The sequence below is a fragment of the Fundulus heteroclitus genome, unplaced genomic scaffold (assembly GCF_011125445.2).
Source record: "Fundulus heteroclitus isolate FHET01 unplaced genomic scaffold, MU-UCD_Fhet_4.1 scaffold_521, whole genome shotgun sequence".
Taxonomy (NCBI): Eukaryota; Metazoa; Chordata; class Actinopteri; order Cyprinodontiformes; family Fundulidae; genus Fundulus; species Fundulus heteroclitus.
The window spans coordinates 56,010-81,447 of NW_023396947.1; the positions used below are offsets into that span (position 1 = coordinate 56,010).

General features: G+C 39.0%; 1 protein-coding gene across 4 annotated transcripts; it reads right to left on the bottom strand.

The window, feature by feature from the left end:
* Positions 1-1,166: 1,166 nt before the first annotated feature.
* LOC105940326 (von Willebrand factor A domain-containing protein 5A) lies at positions 1,167-23,653 on the bottom strand. Of its 4 annotated transcripts, none has more exons than XM_036132543.1 (21): positions 23,494-23,653; positions 23,028-23,072; positions 22,490-22,692; positions 22,182-22,404; positions 20,876-21,042; positions 20,677-20,791; positions 20,401-20,576; positions 19,843-19,931; positions 19,493-19,637; positions 16,770-16,849; positions 16,572-16,686; positions 16,322-16,480; positions 16,109-16,212; positions 14,613-14,842; positions 13,104-13,139; positions 12,083-12,112; positions 7,988-8,044; positions 4,614-4,655; positions 3,435-3,628; positions 1,634-1,757; positions 1,167-1,536 (listed from the first exon to the last, which is right to left on the bottom strand). In XM_036132543.1, the coding sequence occupies exons 2-21, from the start codon at positions 23,068-23,070 to the stop codon at positions 1,457-1,459; spliced, it is 2,412 nt and encodes an 803-aa protein (XP_035988436.1). In that variant the 5' UTR covers positions 23,071-23,072; positions 23,494-23,653; the 3' UTR covers positions 1,167-1,456. The 4 variants fall into 4 exon arrangements, with proteins under 4 accessions (XP_035988436.1, XP_035988435.1, XP_035988440.1 ...); XM_036132542.1 differs by having other exon boundaries at positions 7,988-8,047; positions 23,494-23,652; XM_036132547.1 differs by lacking the exon at positions 12,083-12,112.
* Between the last annotated feature and the right edge of the window lie 1,785 nt (positions 23,654-25,438).

Below are 25,438 nucleotides of genomic sequence, written 5' to 3' on the forward strand. Positions count from 1 at the left end.
TATCTATATGGTGTCACAGTGGATACGACTCTTGCCTCACAGCAAGAAGTTTCTTTGGTTTGAGTCCCAGGCTCAGCAGGGGGCCTCCCTGTGTCAGTGTTCGTTTCCCCTACCACTAAAGACATGCTGGTCAGGCCGGCCATTAGTGGCGGTGCGTTCAGTGGCTCAGGCTAACCCTCCATCTGATCTATGAAATTTCATTGTATGTATAATGACAAAAATAAGCTACCAACTAAATAGAAGTATCTGGTTTCTTCACAGGCCCCTACACGAAATATAGAGAATTTCTTCATTTCAGTAATAAAAAGAACAAATAATAGTAGATATATCTGACCTTTACAAAAATAATAGACAGGGAATATACAGGATATTTAAGGAAAATGGGAACTTGAAATGAACATAATAAATCAAGGATGAGGACTGGGAACAGACCTTATAGGAGGGAAATAAGAAAACAGAAAGCCTAAGATAATTTAAATGGAAAACTAAAATTAGATACTTTGGAAGTCCTTTGGCCACAGCCAAATTTGGTAGGACTTCAGATCAGTGGTGGAGGGGCTGTGCTTTGGTGAGGGACCATTGTCATATTTTATGAACTGAGTGTTGAGGTTCCATTTGATCCAAATTGAATTATTTTAGGAATAACCCCCAACAGTTTAAGATCTAACAGTGACACCTTTCTGCTAAGAGTACTACTTTCAATTGCTAGGAAAATGGTTATGGTCTCTTGGCTTAAGCCTGAGTCCCACACTATTACTCAATGGAAAAAACAATAATTAAAATAAGTGAAACAGATGGAGCAGATAACAGCAAAATCACAAATGAAAACAGAATTATTTAATGATGAATTCAAATTGAATCTTCTTGTAATGTAGGCTTTGTTTTTAACTTATGGACTCAAAGATTAGCATAGACATGTACCTATACTGTGTATCAATTGATTGCTGAATTTATACAAATGTATGATGTGATTTGCACTACAGCATTTGAAGTTTTAAAAAAAACAATGTATACATATTTAAACCACAACATCTGGTTGGATAATGCAATAAATACATTTTTCCTTTTTTTTAACAGGTGAGTTTTAAAACAATAATAGAAAAGTCAAGATTTTATGACAGATGTTCAGGAAGACTAGGAAGTTATTAAGAGAATCACTGAAGAACTGAGGGGCAATCATTTGCAGGTCTTTATTTATTTGCATGTCTTTTTCAGTAAAACTGGTTAAAATGCATACATTTCGAAAGTTTTAAAGCAAAAAACATTTTTCATGGGACAGTGTAAACATTACAAGGCACGCTGGCAGGTACATGTGTAGATGTAGCAGCAAGAAAATGCAATTTTAAGCTTGTAGAAACACTAAATCTGCGTCTCTTGATCAATCAACAGCCTATTAGTTTTCTTTCCTGCACTTAGGTGCTTCCATAGCACAACTGAAGCCTGTTCAGGGAACACCTCAGATCCCCAGATCTTCTTTCTTCACGCTGCAACCCAACAGCGTGTTCCCAGCATCAACACACTCTGACACACATGGAGCTGAAGGGAGGAAGAAATAAAATCGGATCACTTTTTAACTTCCGTTTTCAATATACACTGGTTAAAACAACAGTTCCCTGCAGATTATGTGTATTACCATTCTGAGCTTTGATCCAGGATGCAGTCTTCAGAGTCAGGAGCTCCCACTCCTCCTTTGCATCCATCTTAAAACCATGAAGCCAGATTAGAGCCAGAATGGAGGCCCACACTTCACTGCTGACCTACACACACACACACACACACACACACACACACACACACACACACACACACACACACACACACACACACACACACACACACACACACACACACACACACACAGAAGTCAAGGTTACTTGATATTGCAAGTTCTTTTAGCCACTTTATTAAATCCTACTAATGTCACCAGCTAACTTCTATTAATGTTTGTCCTTACTGTATGAAAGAGTGACAACACTGCTTATTTAAGTACAATACCACAATAAGGTATTTTATAAAAAAATTATAAATTATGTTATTAATTTTATTTTAGGTATGGTAATATGTGTTAAAACCCTATGTCAGAAAATGTGTAGTAAAGATTACTATGCATGTTTCATATGTTTGATGTTTACTTGATTAACTTAATATTAAATTATTTCAGGTTTGCCACTGAAACATGGTAGTTGGTTTGATTACCTCACAGAAAAAAAGTCCTGGGTTCAAATCCTTTGGGCCTTTGTGTGTGGATTTTACATGTCCTCTTCAAGCCTGTGTGGGTTCTCTATGGCAGCAAAACCATGGATGGTTTGCTAATTGACTTCCAAGTTTTGCTCAGCTGTGAGTGGATGAGTGCCTGTTGGTTTTCCTGCATCTTGCCTTTTAACCACTTGAAATAATCAAAAACTCCCCTGATTGCAAACCTCAACATTATTAAGCAGGTATTAAAGGTATACTATGCAACCGGGGTTGATTTTCCAGCGAGGCTCCCCCCAGAGGGCGAAAGTAAAAGTGCACTGTCATAAAGATGCTCAGCTGTTCTGGTTTCTCTGTCAAGCCAGGCGCGGTTGTTTTGAGCTTAGCAGACAGGCGAACGCAACGAAAACAAAAAAAAAAAAAAAAAAAATGGCAGTACAAACAATGACTAACACAGTGACAATATGAACATCAGGGTTTCCCGCAGCGCTATCTTGGCGAGGCGGCCGCCTCGGCAAACTCGCGCTACCGCCTCGCCAACATTCAAAAAATAAAAAATAAAATAAATTATAATAAAATAAAAATAAAAAAACTTGCGGTTCTTTGTTGTTGCTTCCGCGCGTGCATATAATGAATAGCAGGGCAAAAACACATGGAGTTCTCGCCATAAAGCAAGACCGACTCTCGCGGTCTTGCACAAGACTTCTGAGCCTGTGTGTGCGGGCCGAGGGCTCCTGCAATTGCAAGTGCGGTATTTCCCCCACAGACCACCAGGGCGGCCGAGAAAACCTTTGTTCGACCTGAAATGACTCATTTAATCATCCAAAACGGTATGGAACACATTAATTAACTGAAAAATTTTGCATTGTATGCCTTTAAAGGTATACTATGCAACCAGGGTTGATTTTCCAGCGAGGCTCCCCCCAGAGGGCGAAAGTAAAAGTGCACTGTTGTAAAGATGCTCAGCTGTTCTGGTTTCTCCGTGAAGCCAGGCGCGGTAGTTTGAGTTTAGCAGACAGGCGAACGCAACGAAAAGTGGAAAAAACGGCAGTACAAACAATGACTAACACAGTGAAGGTATGAACATCAAGCTTCCCGCAGCGCTATCTTGGCGAGGCGGCCACTGCGCCGCCTCGCCAAGCCGTGACCGCGGCCGACGCCGATGCCATTTTTTAATGTGAAAATTCTTTAAAATAACTATCATTATACTATATTAAATATTAGTTTTGAGAGTGACCCACTGATGCTGGTTTTGCCTTTTCCACCTCTTCACTGGTCTTTCCCAGAGCTGCAGCCAGATCTGCATCAAGCAGCCAGCAGCCAGATGCCTTCTGCAGGGACACCAGCCGCAGCAGAGGGTCTTTGCGGGGTGGTGGGAATTCAGGCGCAGCGTATTCTTCCTCACCGTATTGCATCTCCTCATATACAGAAAAATCTGTGTGACCATTTGACAGGTGACAAAGAAAAAGGTCAATTCAAATCATGATAGCTTTGACTGCTGCTGTCTGATAATGAAACCAAAGTTAGTTTAGTCACTCTGACTCACTGTTCATCCCACTCACAGAAAAACAAGTCATTGGGATACTGTTACAGAGCATTGCAACAACATAATTAACCCACATTATATTAACTATCATCCTTCTTTTCTTTCACAGACATGCGCACGCCACTAAAACAGACATCAAATGTAGACATTGTGGACAGGGTAAATCTACCCAATGGGCCAGATATTTTAATGGCATATAGAATTTGCATTCATGGCACTGGAAATATAATAATCCTACCAAATGTAGCATCTTTTGTTATTGTGATAATATACATACTGATGACAATTGTTAATATATTGTGCAGGAAGGTGGAAGCCAGTCACTGATTTCCTGATGAACTTAGAAATATAATAATGAACCTCATTTACTGTTATTAACAGGTTAACTTATCCCTCACAATGTCTCTACCCAAAAACTCTCATCAACCAGGTCCTGTCATTACATGAATGGTACGGTTTCCTTCTCTGGTAATTTTGTTACATCCCTGCCTGGTAGCTCCAGAAGCGTTTTGAAGCCGTCTGTGCTTACAGATAATCCACACTTTAATCATTCCTCCAGGGATACTGCACTGTTTTTGTATCATAGGTCCTAACCTCCAAAGATTCTGTCTTGGTTTCACCGGGACTCGGTGCTGCATTTGATACAGTTGATTATAACACTTGTACTTCTCAACAACTTTGTTCCTGAATTTTGTGAAGAAATCATCTTGATCTGTGGCTCAGTTTTATTTCTTCTTCCTTTGCACCAAATGTCATTTAAGGTTTGTAGTTATTTATTATCAATGGTAAAAAGGATATAATTATATAGTGATCATGTTTACTGTGGCAGTGAGTATTTCTTTATAAAGTCATTTTTCTTTAGAGTTTTACTTACCTATATCCGCTGAGGCAATACGAGGTGCAGCCATCCCTATCACTAGATCATAAAAGACATAAAACAAAAGTAGTGAGACTGCAACATTTCATCACATCTCATAGCTGCTTTCAGACACTTCTGAGTTTACAACCACATCACTGAATACCTATCTAAATGCCGTGAGTATGGATTCAAAATCCCATTTAGGTCTGACCTGACCTCATACAGTTTTGGTAAAGGTTTGTTGAATGAAAGGTTGAGTTTGAATTCAGTGTTCTTTATCTAAAAATAAGTCATTTAGCAACAGCATAAAATGTACAGGGCAGTGCTTAATATACATTTTTACAATTATCGATATCAATATGATTTGTATTTTAGCAATATGCTTTTATTCTATATCGTCCAGCCCTATCCACTAGATTAGATTATGAAGTCTTGCAACATCTAAAGAAATGTTTGGCCTGTTGGGTAGCCTAAAAGAAAAAAAAATTGCCATTGTTTTGTATTTTTACACAAATGTTAGGGTAAATTTAAGAATTCAACTTGATTTTACTTGGCTAAAAAACACACAGCAAGCAAAGAGACAAAATATAAACCTAAGCGGTATCATCAACTCAGACCTGAATTTTAACAACCAAATTAGTTTACCACCAACTTATAATCATTGCTAGACTAAAAAGTTTCTGATGAAAACAGGAAAAAAAGAAAATGGTAATTAGTTTTATTTTTGGTCGGTTAGATTATTACAATATTCCCTGTACAAAATCAATTGTGCAGCTGTAGTGCACATGGATGGAAAAAATAATAACAGTTGCACTGAAAGTGACTGGAGATCGTCACTTCCTGTTTGCGGTAAGGCGTATTGTGTCACTTCCTGTTGTCACGGTGTAAGCAACGGTCTGTTGCTCCAGATTCTCTCGCTTTTATCAGGGCTCTCAACTCTCACGCATTGACCGTGTGACACACGCATTTCACTGACTTCACACGCTCACACGCAACACATGCCATTTCACACGCAAACATGGCAACAAACAAAGCCCATCTGGGCTGCGGACGACAAAACTCCGCCTTCTGCTGAGCTGTTTCGGCTTCTTTCACAGCTTGTGGCCATCAGTAATTCCTGCTGCAGTTCTTTTTAACAGAGCAGCAGGAAGAGTGATCAGAGTTATGAATAATTTTAGTCTTAACAGTGGTGAAAGTAAGCCGGTAAGGTCCTGTACCACGTATGCAGGAGTGGAGGGGAGGGGGTGGAGCTGCTCCATGGCTGCGCGCAGGATCATAAAACAGTTTTTTAAAAGCCACTTAGTCTGTTTATAAGTTTCGTTTTTATTAATTCTGCATTTTTAAACTACATGCACCGTATTTCTGTGCCTCGGCGCTTGCTCCTCTCCCCCCCTCCTTTCCCTCGGAGCAGGTGCTTTTATCACTGTTCACCATTCAAAACGTGAATCACTACGTTTAATGTCCTCACATCGGTAGCAACGTTTGCCAGTTAAAGTCAATAGGAGAGTTACTAGCTGTGTTTCATGCTCTTTTGTTAACAACAGAATCAGTGGCGCTTCGGTGGGCTGCTGCCTTGCGCTTTAATTCAGGTGCACACTTTTAAGGGTCATTTTAAAGAACTTGTAACATCAGGGGCTTCATCTCAGACCTGTCAGTACCCCTGTTCCCTTTATAGGAGCCCTTTACAGTATTTAGTTATGCATTTTCCCCACTGTTTATCCCTCGCACGCAGTGCACCACCGCCCAGAGCGCACTGACGAGAGCAATAGAGATTTGACTTGTCAGCGCTGCGACTGAGATGAGAAACCTGTCGCTGTGAAAGGGGATGATAATGGTTATAAACTGTAACCGTCTAGAAGTGCATTGAGCTGAAAAGAGGGAGACATCACCAGCTGGATCATGCGTAAAGACGCAGCAGGAACCTCCGTGTGCTTCAGTGTTGCTGCTGAGGGAAAAATGTTGATCATAAAGGCTGGATGAAACTCAGCCTGATCCACCAATCAGGTTATAGAACTACAATGATAAACAACCCATAGATGAATGTGTAACAGTGTAATATTTTGGTCAATAACTTAAAACTACTTTACTTTATTCAGTATTATTTGAACAATTGTGTATTTTTTTATGTTTTAATCCATTAACTGAACAATTAAGTATTAATACGTCTCTTTCTCTTTTTAACAAAAGTAATACATGTCTAATTCAATATCTGGTGGGATAAAAATGAGATGGAGTTAAGACTTCACCGGCTCTTCCAGGGTCCAGTTAGCCCCGCCCCCAAACAAGCCACACCCAAAATTAGCATAATCTCACTCTTAACTTTTGATAAAAGTTGAGAGGTCTGCTTTTATCTTTAATCTCTTTGCTGTAACATTTGTTTCTAACACATAAGCACTTTTAAAACATTCTCTGTTGCTGCACATCGCGCTTGGGAACTCCTTGTGTTTCACCCGGTTTGCTTTTTTTGCCGTGGTAAAAGGGTGCTAGCCCAGCTTTAGCCTAGCCTAGCTTTAGCTCCACAATGGCTCCTTCTCCTACTATTACTTCAGCTTCTCCATCTCTGTCTAAGTCTCCCCCTATCTCCTGCTCTCTGTGTCAGATGTTTAGTTATTCCTCTGCCTCCTTTAGTGATAATGGTACTTGTAATAAATATAGTGTTTTTGTAGCTTTGGATGCGAGGGTGTCAGAATTGTAGACACAGCTCTGTGCTGTTGAAAAACCAGCTGATAGCCGCCCCTTTGCAAGCGCGGAGGTCTAGCAAAGGGGTCACGCCGATCCGAGGTCACTAAAGTTGGTGTTGCTTCAGTGTGTAAGTTTGCTAAAACAATGTCGGACTCTGTAATTTTCTCCGGTCCCCTGCCTGATCTAACCAGTGATGACATGTTTAGCCGCATGTCATATCGCTTATCGCTATATAAATAAAATTGAATTGGTTCCCGATTCAAAGGATAAAATGAAATATCTTTTTAAATCTTAGTTTTAAAAGCACTGAATAGACATGGACCTAAATACATTAGAGTTGCTGGTCAACCATGTAACCATATAAACCATGTAGTCCACTTCATTTACTGTTCCCATCACCAGAACTACACAAGGGGAGGGAACAATTAGTTCCGATATTTCTCAGTGCTGGAAAAAAAACGGTATGATAAGCTGAGGTGTGCAAAAACTGTTTGGGTCTTCTGGCTTCCTTGAACACTCCAAAAACATGACTTTTAGGTTAATTAGTTACTGTACTCTCAAACTGCCCTTAGGTATAAGCTTGCATGGTTGTCCTTCCTGTATATCTCCATAGTACACCCCACTTTCACCCAATGAGTGTTGGAAAAAGGAATCAGCCATCCAACGTATGAATTAACGTATGAATGGTGTTTTACGGGTATACTTACCTGGTTCTACCATGTTTGAACAATCGTAAACTTCACCGACACTGCACAAATAATCAGCTGCTGACAAAATGAAACAAAATGAGCATTAGAGGTAAACAACCTAAAATGTTCAGTTGCACAGTTTAAGTAGAAAATTTTCCCATAATAAAAAATTCTTACTACCTCTTACGCACCTTAAAATTAATACCAACTAGGACAGTCAATTTACAGAGCACTCATCAAATTAAAACATTCTTTAATTCAAAGTTCAATATGACTACATATATAGTTTTTTACCTTTAAAAAAATCTGCAAAGTTCCTAAAAAAACTAAAGGTCAAGAGTAGAATAAAGGCTTATAGATACAGGTGTCTCTACTATACATATAAAACCCAAAAGTCCCTGTCCAGTACTTTAGTACCATCAATGTAATGATTCACTGTTTGATTTTAGCTTATTTAGTATTTAGCTAACCATTTGATCTCAAATAACCTTTAAAACCCATGGACATTAAATCATAAAAAAAAAAAAAAAAAAAAAAAACAAGACTATTTAATAACTGTAACGGTTCTGTTTGTACCTGTCATACAACCCAACAGTCTGTCTGTATATTCATTCTATACAGAGCATTGTTAAACCTCATTACTTCTACTGCTGAATAAAACATGACCCTAAAACAACCTGTTGGGATATCCTGAAAAAGGTCAGTGAATGGAATACTAGAAAATGGATCATGTCTTGTATCTGAGATCTTGTTTGTGTCAGATTTCACTGTCTGGTGCAACCAGTAATGGGCGTAGTTGTAAGTCAGTAAACCTGGTTAGTTTTTTATGAAAAGTAAAATATTAAAGTTCAATGATGCAACTCTGAATGTCAGTGACGGATGATATGGACTTAAAATGTATTTATTTATTGTGAAAAAAATGAAAGACCTTTTTGTGAATGCCTTTCTTAGCCAACCCTGTGGCTTTGACCACATACAGTGTCTATTCAAAAGTAGTGATCCCTTAGCATTTTTCATTTTTCACCTTTGTATTTTTGCTTCACAACGTATCCTGCATACAACTTTGAAATTGTACTATTTTTGTTCTTATAGAGAAGCAAACAAATAAATCAAACATAAAATAAAAAATATGGGACTAAATAACAATCAATTATGCACACTTGAGTGTGCATAATTGCCTCACTTGTCCACCCTTCAAAAAAAGGTCCAAAATGAGCTTGCCACAGTTTCCCTCTTTTGACTTATAAACTGCCCTGACGTGTGACCAGAGAAGCGCAATTGGATTGAGGTCTGGACTTTGACTAAGCCATTTCAACACATTTAAATGTTCCCCTTAAACTAATTGTTGCTGTTGCTTAAGCACAATTGCTTAAGCAGAATGCTATATTTGCACACACAAAATTTCACAATTGGATTAAAATGTATTTGGATTAAATGACCGGATTGTACCGTTTATATGGACACACAATCAATTAATCCTACCGCAATGTGCATGTATATGCACCTTGCTGTATTCAGAATATAGTCACTCTGACATGCACAGTTATCAAAATCCTCTATAAAAAAAAAAGAACATAGAAGAAGTACTTCCAACTTTGCTAAACAACAAAAATAGTAAACAAAGCAGTGATATATGAATCCTAGGGCTGGGCAACGATTAAAATATTTAATCGCGATTAATCGCCCTGATTAATCGCGATTAATCGCGATTAATCGCATTGTATTTACAAACTCCAAGAATGAATTCAAAAGTAGTGTAAAGAGCACTTTTATTTTAATGTTCTGCTGCCATATGAACAAAAGTGTTGTAACATTTGTAGCACTTATTTTATACTGGATATTTTCAACCCATCTATTGAATTTAGTGCACTACTTGATCTTTTCTTCATAAGAGAACAGCAAGCACTGCAGCCAAAATATGGCCTTTTTTGACCTGCTGTATATTAGCCAGTCCCTAAGCTTGATGTATCATGAAACTGTTGACCTTTTGGGTTTTGTGGTTTTTATTTTATTATTACAATTAAATAATAATAATAATAATAATAATAATAATAATAATAATGTTATGTTCAGTGTTTTTTCGCTAATCCACCTCTTATATATTTCAATCCTTATGTAATTTTGTCTGTGTTGTGTGCACCTGCCTGTTGCTTTAATCCTATAAATTTCCCCGTCGTGGGATAAAAAAAGGATTAGCTAATGTTATCTTATCTTAAATAACACTTTTTAATATATGTACTGGGTTCTTTCAAGGTCTTAATTACATGTTATGTGTGGGCTCCAGTAACATCCATCCATCCATCCATCCATCCATCCATCCATCCATCCACTGATCTACCTGGATGTTCCCTGGAGGACTGAAACGCCTCAGTCAGAGACGTCTGTGGGTCTGTCGGGGCAGTGAGAGAAGTTTCGTCTCCTCTCTCCGTTTCTGGGGCTCGACGTTTTCATGGTTTTTCACGTGCTTAGATAAATTTGTTGTGTTTCCACTGAAATGAACCGGCTTTTTACAAAACATACAGCTTGATTTCATTTACGGTATTAAAATAAAGCCAAACGGTGCTACTTCCTCTGTTCATGTTTTTTCGCTGCTGCGGTCTCTCTCAGTTGTTTCTTTGCTAAGTTAGTGTGAGAGCTGAGTGGGCGGGCCAGGCTGAGCCTGCGTGCTGATTGGCTGACGCCGCTGAGCCATGTACGAGAGGGGAGGGGAAGCGGGAGAGTGCTGCCGTGACAGCGCGCTGCAGTCAGCGCGCCTGCTGACTGACACTGACTGAAAGCATGTGAGCAACATGAGTTAATGCGCGATAAAATAAATATCGCCGTTAATAGTGTAATGAATTAACGCGAAATTAACGCGTTAACTTGCCCAGCCCTAAATTGAATCCATTTGTCTTCCGTGCACCCGGGCTGGACTTGCACGATGTTCTAACTACTTTATAGAGGAAGCAACAATTTTGGGCTATTTTTTTTTTTTTTTTAGCAGAACAGTTTACGTGGAGCCCCAATAGTTTTGCTTCCCGATGTATTTCCGCCATTCGCCAATGTGAAAATACATCATTTTACGTCGGTGGGACATGCACACTTAGGTCAGTTTACCACCTTTGGAATAACTTGAGCCTGACAAGTGTTTACTTGCACGTTGAGTGGATTATCAATCAGCATAAACCACCCCTCTCATTCGGATTACAATTTGATACCGATTGAGCTTAATCTGATCACAATATTCTGATTGGCTTTAAATTATGCTTTTTTATTCCGATCGGCCCTTTATTCTCATTACATTTGCCCATGTAAACGTAGCTAATGTTAGGTAACCTCTGTCCTTGTCATCACAGGCAGACTGACAGGTTTTACTTATGAATATCCCTGGATTTAGCACTATCCATCTTCCTTTGACTCAAACCAATTTCCCAGTCCCTGCTGCTGAAAAACATCCCCACTGCCTGATGCTGCCACCACTGTAGGGATGGTGTTCTTATGGGTGATAGGATGTGTTGAGCTTTTGTCACACACATTGTTTTCCTTGTTGGTTGAAAATCCAACCTTAGTCTCACCTGACCAAAGCACCTTCTTCCATGATATTGGGGAGTCACCTATGGCCCCTTTTGGTAAACTCCAAACAAACCTTTTAATTTTTAACACTAAGTAATGTTTTTTTCTGGCCCCTTTTTTCATAAAGCTCTATGGAGTGTATGGTTATTGTGGTCCCACGGACAGATCAGCAGCTCCTACAGGGTTACCTTTGGTCTCTTTCTTCCCTCTCTGATTAATGCACTCTTTGCCTGGTCTGTAAGTTTTGGTGGGCAGCCTCTTGGCAGGTTTGTTGTGGTACCACGTGTTTCATTTGAAGATGATGAATTTGGTGGTGCTCTGGGGTAGCATGAAATAATTGGATTTTTTTTGGGTTCACCCTGACTTGTACTTCTCAACAACTTTGTTCCTGAATTGTGTGGAGAACTCATCTTTATCTTAGGCTCAGTTTTATTTCTGCTTCATTTGCACTAAATTTCATTCAAGATTTGTGGTAAAAGGATATAATTATATAGTGATCATGTTTTTCTGTGGCAGTGATTATTTCTTCATAAAGTGATTCATCTGCAGAACTTTACTTACCCATAGGTGCAGAATAAGCCACCATGCACGCTAGATCAGAAGAGAAATAAAAAAAATAGTGAAAGTGCAACATGTCATCCCATAACTGCTTTCAGACTCTTCGAGTTGACAAATACATAACTGAATACCAATGTAAATGCACTCAGTATGGATTCAAGTCCCGTTTAGATCTGACCTGACCTCTAATGCTCACTGTAGAGTTGGTCTGGTCTGCTTTTATCAACATGAGTTCAGGAGTTTAAACACCAAGAGAACTGCTGCTGCTGCTTGTAGAGAAGTTACACCTTCTCTATTAGTTGTGATTAAAAGTAGTGTGTGGGAATATACTTGTGTTTTCTGAGCAGCTGGAGACCTCACCATGCAAGTGTGAAATATTTTCCAATTTGGTCCTTGATGAGTAAAATATTTGGTCCTTGATGCAGAGGGTAAGAGATTCAATACAGATTGTAAGCTGAAACATCGTAGTGCAAAAAATATAAAAGCAGAAATTTAAAATATTGAAATCACTGAAGCAACAATCTGTTTTGCTTACGTTTTCCAATGGATTTACACAAATGCAACCTGGTACAACGGTAAACATTATGTGTGAACAATGAGACTTAGCCCTAACTTAAGACTATTTTTTGCAGCTTCATTACAAACTTACATTTTATTTGAAACTGTTCAAATAAAATGTGAAAGTCTGCAGCTGTAATTAATTATCCCAAAATGATTTACTGTCCTGGCATCTGAGCATTAATGTACACAAACCTGCTTCTGTAATAACTTAATAGACCCATCTATTGTGAACAATAAGTTAAAAATGCAATACATGCCATTGGTTTGAACAATTTAATGACAACTACCAGTCAGTCCTGTGGCGGTGCAGCAAATCATCTGACTTTGCATTATATATTTTTTTCATTTGTGCCAAAAGTCATTTGAGATTTATAGTTAATTATTATTGATGGTAAAAAGGATCTAATTATATGGTGATCATGCTTTTCAGTGCCTGTATTTCTTCATAAAGTGCTTTTCTTACCCATAGGTGCAAATTGAGGTGTAGCCATCCCGCACACTAGACCAGAAGAGATATTAAAAAAAATAAAAAAATTGTGAGACTGCAGCATTTAATCCTATCTCATAGCTGCTTTCAGACACAGAGTCAGAGTTTACAAACACATTACTGAATATATTAGTAAAGATTAAAAGTATATTAGTCTGTGGGAATATACTTATGTTTTCTGAGCAGCTGAAGACCTCATCATGCAAGTTTGAAGTTAGGTCTGAAATTAAGTCTGAACTGGCCTCTAATGTCAAATTCAGAGTTGGACTGGTCTACTTTTATCAACATGAGTTCAGGGTTTGAACACCAAGATACTGTTGAAATTAGTTACACCTTCTAAATTACTAAAGATTAAAAGTCTAATAGTATGTGGGAATATATTTATATTTTCTGGGCTGCTGGAGACCTCTTTATGTGAGTTGGAACTTAATTCTGTTGTGCAATTAGGAATGGCTGATTATTGTTGCCACTGTTATTGTAAGGGCAGGGAAAATTCAGAGAACAACTTCACACACTACTGCATTATTGAGTTCAGCCGCCACGAGGGACACGTCACCTCTCTTATTTTGGTACACACAACAACACTGCGCATTTTCCACAATTTATAGTCTTGCACACAAATGACGTCAGAAAAATACACGTTAACACCCCCACTTGCTCTTTCACTGTACACTTCTTATTCAACAGCTTTTTTTTCTTCCTTTTTTCAGTTCCATTTAAAACCAGCTGTTTTCCATTTCAAACATAGAACGCATACATTTTCCATGTTTCAACTTTGTGGCAGGTTTGGTAAAAATGTCTGCAACCATTTCTGCTGTTGAGCAGATATGGTTGCAAATATGTTTCTTAAATAGTAAAGTTATATTTTGGTTTTAACCACACTGTTCATAGTGGTCCTTAATATTAATGTTGTCGCACCTTCGGAGAGAAACCTTCTCGTTTCTCATCACCCTTGGGTAATCACTAAAAAAGCAGTGTGTTCATGTCAAAACTCCCCTCGAGTCCAAGGAGCTGCAGCTAGATCCTTCCGGCGATTAATCGTAAAGATGGTGACACCCTGCCACTGCAGTTTATTACTCTTGTAATATAAGGCAAAATAAGGAAAGTCAAAGCTATGCAAATAGTGTGCATCAGCAAGACTTGGAAAATAAATATCAGGTGGATGGTTCTCCGTAATATAACTAATTAATTAGCTTGATTCTGAGTTTTATGTCGTAAAGTTTTACCTTACAGCAATTTTGAGCGAGGAACACAAACAAATATATCTGTCAAAAAAAATTATATTTTGTGAACTTGTCCTTTTTGTGTTATTCCAATATTCACTTAGTTTATACCTTAGAATTCTGTAGGTATATGCATAGATTTATTTCATAAAACATGAAATAGTAGCCTACTTTCTGTCACCTAACTGTATTTAACAAAGGATGTATAAAATTAGCTTGTAAACGCTAAATGTTTAAAAGAAAAAGAAAAAAAATCACTCACTTTGATAGAAAGGTGTTGGGATATTCCTACGCTCCAGAGGTCCTTGAACTGCTTTGCCATCATCTTTGTTAACAGCAATGAAGGCAGTGAAGGAACTGCTCACTCCTGATTGGACACTGAGCTCCACCACCTTCTTCTTCTTCACTTCTCCATCTTCCTGTTCAATGTGTGTGCTTTCAGACTCCAGGCAGCGAATCACAGTGCGAGCAGCCAGCCTGTGAACTGTTAATCTGCAGACAGGAAGGAGAGAAATCTAAGATGGAGGCATGTGCAAAATCAAACGATTTTGTTGAAGATACTGTAAAATAAAACTTCCTCTCATTGTATACTTTTTTCCTCATACATTCCTCTGAATTTGGACTATTCCTTGCATGAACCAGAAGCAACAAAAATGGCCTGTAGATAAAAATGTTTGTTAACAAGGACTATTTAAAACAAGAAATTTAACTGATTTTATTAATCAGAATATTATTATTATTCACGAGAATAGCTTTGTGAGTTGGACATCAATCCTTGTTAAAGACAAAGGGCAACCAACAAGTCTAACAAGCCAGTGGTCCAAGGATTTGTTCTCGTAAAGATTAGAGTTCCTGCAGATGTATGTGGAGTTCCTGGCGATTGAGAGGATAGTGTTGCTCAGGAAGTGCAGATAGTTGCCCTGGTGTTTTCTGCACTGATCATCAGGTTTCCATAATCTACCTGCCAGCCCACCAGCACCTGATTTAATTCAATATCAGGCAGTAATCATTCACAGCTCTACCCCACTTAATACATTAAAACAGTTTCTATTCAGACTCACAACAAGGAGCCAATTCTTTCCAATCACAACTCTTGAAGGAATCACATCAAATCTGAGGTCTCCTGCTCGGGGACAGCCTCAAAAAGGACCCTTTCCAGGACACCATACAGACACTCATTAACAGATCGGGTCTTTTGAAATGCTGTTAGATGCTTAAACACAGACATGTGTCAAAACATTCCTTTCTTGAAACTCAAGTACTCTGAATTTCTGCGGAGAACTAAAACACTGAAGTGCTTAGTCAGGGCCTTGCACCCGATGCTGCTAACCTTTTGGTATCTCCAGAGTAGGAGAAAGTCTGATCCATCACCAAGAGTTGAATTCCACAGCCAAAGCCGTGTGTGCATCTAGTACTATCATCTAGTTGGTGATTATTGACCCCACACACCAGCTGTCACAAATTTTCTGCCAGTGAAGAAGCATACCATGTCCCAAAACCCAGACTCTTACAGAAGGAATCATCACATCCAGCCACTCTACAAAAGAACCTAAAGCAACTGAATGACTTTCTCCACTGTGTTTATCTTAAATAAAACGTTCATTATCTCATGTTACACGAGACAAAGACTTTAAATTTGAAGGTTTTTGAGCAACAAGCAAACATTAAAAATACTACATGGTTTCTGTGTCAATCATATGACCTAAGCCCAACATACAGTAGTTCTTGCATTTAAAAAGATTATCTAAGCTGTTTTACCCAGTGTCACCAGCAGGTTTGAGATTGAAGTGCAGCTGGTTCTGAGAGGGATGACCTGCCAGGCTGTACTTCACCGTCACACAGCCATCTGTTGCCTCTGAACACTGAAAATTAACAATAAAAACAAATTAAATAATGACTGATATATTTTAAATCTCAACAATTAAGATACAATGTTGCTTAAGCAGGAAATAGTATCAGCAGTGCCCCTACCTGTCCAGTGAGTTGAGCATAAATCAGTGACCTCTGTCCCTGAAACATAGCTGTAATGGGTGGAGACAGAATGGTGGAGGACACTCCCTTTGGTAAATCCCAAGAGACAGAAATGTCCCCCACAGCTGGCTGCAGAGCAAACCTGAGAGACTGCATCACCTGTGGTTTAAACAACAGATGTGAAATTAGTATTTTTATTCTAATCACGTTTTAATGTGGTGGTGAATTTTCAGGCATATAGTGTTCTTACTTTTGGTTGCATCCTGTCAGTCCCAGTGATGAACTGAGCGTGACCTCCTCCCTCTTTGGCCATCCCGTTGATGAGAGCAGAGCTGGCTCCTTCTCCAATCCCAAAAGAGAAACACCTACGATACAAGAGTTTGATTTCAAGCTCACATCAACATCAGAAAATGACCCAGGCTGGGAACCCGAGTGTTAAAGGTTTCACCTGTGGGTGCCCGCATTCATCTTAACAAGATCAGTAACTTCTTTGGTGTTTCCCACTTCTCCATCAGTGAAGATAAACAGCTGAGGGAGGAGAAACCACATAAAGTTAGACAATGTCAGATTCAAACAGGAGCTCAATGTCTTCAGGAAAATATCTCAGAGGTTTTAATAACACAAGTGGTGAAAAACCACAGGTATGAGCAATAAGCTCTGAAGAAAACAGGTTTGTCTAGGATTTCTTGGATGTGTAGGAGTGGAACAGGTTACTAGGCTACTAGGCTGAACAACCAGATAAGACTGTTACGATTAGGGATGGGAGCTGAAACGTGGTATCAAAACGGCCCCGGTGCTCCAACATAGTTCTCACAGACTGACGAGAGAACTGTCATGTCATTATTGGTCCTCTTCTTAACGGTGTTTTTAAGGCTGTACTAAATTTTTTAGGGAGACGCCAACCGAAACAGCATCGTTTGGCCGATCTTCTCCACCTTAACAAACGCACTCCGAGGGGACTGAAGGGAGGGGCTAACGATCTGCTCTCACATGTTCGCCTCCCTTACTTTAATCAACTCTGACAGCTGCCAACTATTTAGCAACTTTTCAGACGGCTCTAGTGACTTTTATTTAAAAGGTGAAAAGCAACGGATTTAGCATTTTTTTCCCTGTGTTGTTTGAGAGATTGGCAACTGGGAAAAGCACCGATTGCTCTGAGTTTACCGTCTCTTTAGCAAACGATCACCTGTGAGCCCTTCCTGCTTTGACAGCTCTGGCAGGCGGTGTCAAAGTGTTGCAACAGCAAACTCAGCATGAAGTCTTTTTCCCATTGAAAATGAGTCACGCATGAGCAAAGCTTCCAGTAGATTACAAGTACATGTATTATAAATCTTTCATGGGCAACAGTATTTTTTTTTCTCTGAAACTGCTGCACTTAAATAGATCCCTCCCTGTAACTGATTTACACGCAGCCCGTCATTTATTCAGCTCATCCGCTGTGGGTGTCACTGCTATTTTTTGGTTAAAATTGATAATATAAAATATGTATAAATGTTGTTTGTATTAGGTAAAAATATTATTTAACACTTGAAATTATCTTATTGAGTTCTTTTTTGGCATATTTAGAGTGTTTTTAATTTTCTCTCTCTTACAACACACACACATACACATACATACATACATACATACATACAATCATACATACATACATACATACATATATTAGGGCTGGGCAATGATTAAAATTTTTAATCGCGATTAATCGCATAATTTGCCCGATTAATCATGATTAATCGCATTGTATGCGCAAACTCCAAGAATTAATTCAAAAGTAGTGTAAAGAGCACTTTTATTTTAATGTTCTGCTGCCATATGAACAAAAGTGTTGTAACATTTGTAGCACTTATTTTATACTGGATATTTTCAACCCATCTATTGAATTTAGTGCACTAGTTGATCTTTTCTTCTTAGAGAACAGCAAGCACTGCAGCCAAAATATGGCCTTTTTTGACCTGCTGTATATTAGCCAGTCCCTAAGCTCGATATATCATGAAACTGTTGACCTTTTGGGTTTTGTGGTTTTTATTTTATTATTACAATTAAATAATAATAATAATAACAATAACACTAATAATAATAATAATAATAATAATAATAATAATAATGTTATGTTCAGTGTTTTTTCGCTAATCCACCTCTTATATATTTCAATCCTTATGTAATTTTGTCTGTGTTGTGTGCACCTGCCTGTTGCTTTAATCCTATAAATTTCCCCGTCGTGGGATAAAAAAAGGATTAGCTAATGTTATCCTATCTTAAATAACACTTTTTAATATATGTACTGGGTTCTTTCAAGGTCTTAATTACATGTTATGTGTGGGCTCCAGTAACATATGATAGATAATATCTACTTTGAAAGTTAACATGAACTGCTGCTGAAGATGACCACTGATCTACCTGGATGTTCCATGGAGGACTGAAACGCCTCAGTCAGTGATGTCTGTGGGTCTGTCGGGGCAATGACAGAAGTTTCGTCTCCTCTCTCTGTTTCTGTGGCTCGACGTTTTCATGTTTTTTCACGTGCTTAGATAAATTTGTTGTGTTTCCACTGAAATGAACTGGCTTTTTACAAAACATACAGCTTGATTTCATTTACGGTATTAAAATAAAGCCAAACGGTGCTACTTCCCCTGTTCATGTTTTTCCGCTGCTGCGGTCTCTCTCAGCTGTTTGTGTGTTAAGTTTGTGTGAGAGCTGAGTGGGTGGGCCAGGCTGAGCCTGCGTGCTGATTGGCTGGCGCCGCTGAGCCATGTACGAGAGGGGAGGGGGAGCACCAGAGTGCTGCCGTGACACTGACTGAAAGCATGTGAGCAACATGCGTTAATGCGCGATAAAATAAATATCGCCGTTAATAGTCTAATGAATTAACGCGAAATTAACGCGTTAACTTGCCCAGCCCTAATATATATATATATATATATATATATATATATATATATATATATATATATATATATATATATATATGGGTCAAGAGCAACCACAGCAGTGAAAATATTAGCTTTGAAGAAAACAGGTTTGTTGAGAATTTCTTGGAATGGTGGAGCAATAGGAGGTTTACTATATTGTGCGAAAAACCCAGAATGTTTACATTAGCTTGAAGAGCTAAAACTGACTAATGGCTGGTGTAACAAAGAGTGTTGGTGCAACACCAGTGTGTGTTGAACTTACCTGTCGAGGCTGTTTAGGAATGCAGGGCTGGGCGTAAATGTGTTTGAGAGGCAGAAGAATCTCTGTTCCTCCAAGATCATCCTGCATCTTTTCAACCTTCTTCAGAGCTTCCTCCATGGTCTTCTCACTGTACTCTACACTCGTACTGACATAAAAAAAACATAATGCAAGAAATACAACAATTAAAATCAATATATTAAAAAAAATATTTTACCATGTTGAGCCAATAATAACCAAACCCAATAACCCATAAAAAAATAACGGTGTAAATATTAGGAAAATTATTTGAGTAAAGAGAATTTTTCCTTTTTTGAGCAGTGATAGCTGAAGGAAGGTTAGACTTCACTCACGGAAAGATGTGTTCAAACTGTGATCCAAAGCTGTAGATGTTGAAGTAGCAGCCCATTGGTAGGCTCTTCAACAGCAGCAGCAGAGTGTCCTAAAGGAGGACAGAGAACGTCAAGAATAGTCAGATTTCTTTTTTTACATTGTAAATCAGGACTCCCAATAGTTTTTATAATTAAGAACATCACAATCTATGATGTTCACAAGAAAATAAGAATAAAAACAAGACAAAATGGAAGATGCCAAACAAAATCTTAAAACAGGAACCCACAATCAATACATCGGGGAAAAACAAAATAAAATAACATGATTAAATTAGTAGATGTATGCTTTTGACACTGCCCTCCTGTTGTAACATTATGCATTTTTTTTAGAAAACAGTGTAGCAAAAGTCTGATTTTGTCCTGACCCAGCTCTGACTAGCTTTTAGATGAAAAACTAATCTGATTCAGCATGAAATGCTAAAAGAAATTCTGCACTAAACAATTGTTATTGTCATAAACTTTTAACAGAAACCAATTTTTAAACAATCTTAACCATCTCTTTAACACTTGGATAAATACCCTTGCACTGCTAATGCGAGTTTCTTGCGGTGTGCTGTCATTCATGGGACAGTCCATACTTCCTGATCGATCCAGCAAGAACACAAACTCTCCACAGGAGGCGAGTGAGGACATCACATCTTGGGGGAACTCGGGGTACAGGCTCACCATCACCACTGGATCACCCATCAGAGAGCCTGGAACATGTTGAAGATGGAAAATAGAAAACAAACGTGTATTTTACTGATATATTCTGACATCTACAGATGATCAATATCTTAACTAATCTGTTCTCACCAGGTTTGGCAGAAGCCTGTCCTGCCTCCACCACAGCAGTGGGCTGGTGGGCATCTTTGTAATAAATCAGCAGTTCAACGTCTCTGTCAAACTTGTGTCCTGCAGCCAACTTAACCTACAAATCAAAAACAAAAATAACAGAATGTTATTACTCTTGTTTAAACCACACACCCAATAGTACCATCAGCTCTCTACCCACCGTGGCCTGAGTTTGATCAGCGTTGAGGTACTGAAGAGGCTCCAGGGAACAGTTGGACTCTACTTTAGAGATTGGACGAGGAGAGGACACTCGGGCAGAGAAGGACAGACTGTAGGGCACCAGAGAGGCTGGAACTGAGGTCACCTGGACACTGGGACCTTCACTACCTGGAAATTTAGTAGTGAAGAAATGTTCCAGTTCATAAAAAGAATCTAGATTGGATAAAGATAAAACTAAATAAATACAAAAAAGCTGTTTTAAAAAATGATTTCCTTAAGAGAAAAAGTACACATCAAAGCCATGTGTAAAAACCTCTTTAAAAAGCAAATCCCATGTTAAGACACATATTAACTGTGATTTAACTACATTTTTAGTTGGTTGTGCTGAGGTATGGCAGCCTCGCCTCTGTCAGTCTGCCCCAGAGCAGCTGTGGCTACTAACATAGCTCACCACCGTCAGGGTGTGAATGTGTGACTGACTGTAGATTAAAGCACTTTGGGTTTGTCAGACTTGATAAAAGCACAAGCCATATAAAATATATGCGCTATAAAAGCACAAGCCATTTACCATCTTGTGTATTTAAAGTGTTGTAAAACCAAAAGTATTTCTGAAAAGTATTCTATTCTAAAACATCTTTTAGAAACATTGCTGCCTCCTCCTTGGAGCCATCAAGCGAAAAATTTACCATTTCTAACCTACTTTTTAAGAGTGATAAAATGGGTGTGGCTCAGCTCATACCGATGTATAGGCGAGCTTAAGGAGTCAAAGTTCACTGTGATTACAAAAAGAGCCTGGAGGTGTTTTGTTTGCATTTTGATCAAAATGGTGTGAATAAAGTGACAGGCTACCTACAGACATGGACACGCACTGCTGTTGCGATGAAATGTGAGAACTATCTCAAGATAATGTAAGGTTTAGCCCAACAGCCCAAAATCCTTAATGTAAGCTTCCCTTTAATTGTAACAAGTCCAAAGCTGCACAGTCTGTTAATAAACTGCAACACCCCCTTCTCTTTTCCTACCTTGTGTCGGCTCGGAGCCAACATAAGGTCAGTTTTTTCTAACGGTGTCACAGCTAGTTAGTAGGTTTAGGGGGTAGTTACCTTTTCACATAAAGCAGGTTGTCTCTGATAGCATTTCTCTGTTTAGCGAAGCTGCTTTTTGCATTTACCCAGCTTTAAAATGACTATTATTATAGTATTAAAATTTGTTTAATGATCTGAAACATGATCAAGTCAGACAAAAAAGCAAAAACAGAAGAAAGCGGTAAGGGGCAAATACAGCACGGTATCTCTTGGTTCTCTCACCCTGAGGCTGGTACCGAGGGTTGAGCACAGCAGGCAGACAGAACCTCAGCCCGTCATCAGCCTGTACAGCCAGCTCAGTGACGTACTCCAGCCTGATGGAGGCGCTCTCTCCTGGAGGCAGGCTGCCCACACTCAGAGAGAAGATATCTGGACTCTGATCACTCTCCTCCAACAGGAAGGCCTGCTGACCGGAGCTCAGAGCATCGTCATACTCCTCCCGAGCCTGCAGTCCACATGAAATATGTCAGCAATGTCCACTTTACTGTTTCACCTCCTTCACAGAGAAGACGTCTCTGTGTCCAGCTCACCTGCTGTTTCTCCTTCACCTCAGCTACAATGTGTGTCTGTCCAATCTGAGCACTGAAATGACACACAGCAGCATCTCCAGGCAGAGGGAAGACAAAAACAGCCTCTAGTGGTTTGTCCTCCTTGTTCTCGTAGTTCAGAGTGGAGACCACTGTAGCCACATGGTCCTTCACCTCCAGCTGAACTTCAATGCTCTTCAGAGGAACTGAAGCAGGACCAAAAAGACATATATAAACCATGCAAAGATTGTATGTCTTATTACACTAAAAAAATTTCTTCTGTGCTTTAATATGTTTAAAAAAACTCAACAGGTACCTGTAAATACCAAAGCTATAGATAAACCAATAATTAGAAGAAACCAGTCTTCTGGTTTCTTCCAAGGAAGAAATGACAAAGAAGAGTAAAACTGTTTCACTTGTATAAATAATGATAAACAAATAAATAACACAGCTGAGTACATGCTGTTGGCTTGAGAAGACGAAGGTTAGTTTGCTTTCCCAAACTAAACCAAATTGAATTTGTTTCCTACAATCTAGGTACCTGGTTCCTTCTTGTCAGTAAGCAGACCACAGCAGTTCATCATACCTGTGAGGAAAAAAGGGGTTAGAAAGTTTTTATTAGTAGGCAGCTATGCTGTGTGACTGAAGCCTGTGACAAAGACTGTAAAACACTTTATATTTTGAGCAAATCACTTTGAGCAAAATAATTTGTTTGTGGCTTTTTGACAGATTTTTAAAATTGCCAGAAGGCAGCTACTAATTGTCTAAACAAATAAAAACTATCAGTTGAAAAAAAAAAAAAGTCCCATGGTGGGGTGTGTCACTGCGTCGGCATGGCTGTATAAAGGATTTAGGAGGAGCGGCCAATTCAAAAAAAATTAAAAAATCGGAGCTGGGTTTTTATCCCATGTCCCGTCACGCCCCAGCTGTCTTTCTCTGTTTTGATCCTAGCGCTAGAAAGTGCGTAAGGGCAGCTGCGACAAATAAACAAAACAAGGAAGCTTTACCAGCGAGGACAGGTCCTTCTTACTGAAATACAAGCTTCAGATGTACTGCGCGTCTCTCCAGAGTCTCTGCTCGGACTGCAACCTGAGATGAACTGCAGAGAACCCAGTCTCTACCGGAACCTTTAGTTTTCGCAGTTTCCGACTGCCGTCAAGCCAGACTCCTCCCTGACTGTCAAGATAGTTTTGTAGGTCATGAGACCACAATTAATTACGGTAAAAACGTCGGAGAGGACCTTTCACAATAAAAGCAGCATCCATCTAACCATCCATTTTCTGACCTGCTTAATCCCTCATGGGGTCGCGGGGGTTGCTGGTGCCTATCTCCAGCGTTCACTGGGCGAGAGGCGGGGTACACCCTGGACAGGTCATCCTTAAAGTTCTACATTCTAATTTTATTTTTCAGGTCCGCCTGTGAATATGGAGATGTGCGATTATTGTTTTCACTGTTTCATATGGATAGTATGGTCATCATTTGACGATGCCCATTTATTTTTCATTCAGTAAATATAATAGAACAGAGGTAGGCCCCATCTTTAGGGTATCCCTTTGGAAAATATTCATTTTTTTTTTCACTGAATACTTTTATGATGGCAGCATACACCTCCAGATGTTGCTCACAAACTTCATGAACATCTGACGTGGAATTTTGAAATAAAATAAACCCTTCACAGTCTCTATTTATAATCGCTTTTCCCCAGTTTACTCTCAATTTATATTTCTTTTAAAACAAATAGTCCACATATATAGGCATCGTGGTATTCAGGATACCCCAGGGTGTATAAAATCAAGCACCAGGTATGCAAACCCGCATACCTGGTGCATACCTACCAAGAAGTTTCCACAAACTTCTTCTTATAATACTCAATAAAAGTTTTGAAGACAGAAAAGATAGCAGCCTCCATTGAAACGGCCTTAACAAACGGGTTAGGGTTGCGGTTGGGATTAGAAAAACTACCGAACGAAATATAATCTACACTGCCTGAAGGAATAATAATGAAAATATTAGGCATACTTTTCGCTAGAGATGTCATTAAACTGCATATAAATGTTTTGCTTAAATGTTGCTTGCTATGTACCAGAATCTCTGACCAGCTTGGTGACGTGGGTAGGAAACGTCACTTCCTCCAATCTTTCTGAGAACGCATTAATTTATTTGTTTAAACTAATAAATTAAAGAACTTATAGCTTCCCTGAGCGAAGATTAAGAAAATAATGCACTTCTTGCTAGAAATGTCATCAAAATGCATAGAAACACAGTTGTTTTGCTTAAATGTTTAATGTAGGCTGGCTTACTGGAATAATCAATGAGAGCACTCTACATGTCAAATAATGACGAGAAAGAGGGAACCTTTGGGTCAACATGTGACTCTGAGGGAACTTGATCAAGCGTCAATATATGACGAGTAGGGAGTGAGAATGTGTTTGTCCAGCAGAGCTCACAAAGTCATTTTATAAGACAGCTGATTTAAAAAAAAAAAAGTAGATTTGTTTGATCACGGGATACACAGGGGCTCTTTGACAAGATAGTTCATGAACAGCAAACACAAGTTTAAGAAACAGTTTGCATTGTTCCTTGTCCATGGTCCAAGATCAGTTTTGTGATAATAAGGTCAAAGGATTAGAAGTCACACGCTTCTTGTCAATACACTGGGTACGGATGCTCCTCTTCTGGTTTAAAATGTGTTCAGGCCTGTTTTTGTCTGTCTTTGTTCGTCTTAGCGTTGATTGTCAGTGTGAATACTGGTAGTGTTGTATTGTGTTTGGCCTAGGTGGTGAGTAGTGTGGAGTTCGGGGTTATAATTTTAGAAGCCTAGCTTCTTTTCCATCGCCTTTTCAAATCATGTAAATGCATCAAATAAAACAGACAAGATTAATGACTGTGCTGAATATTTTGTGTTCTTTGACTTTGCGAATCACACTCTCCACATGGACTCACTGTCTTGCA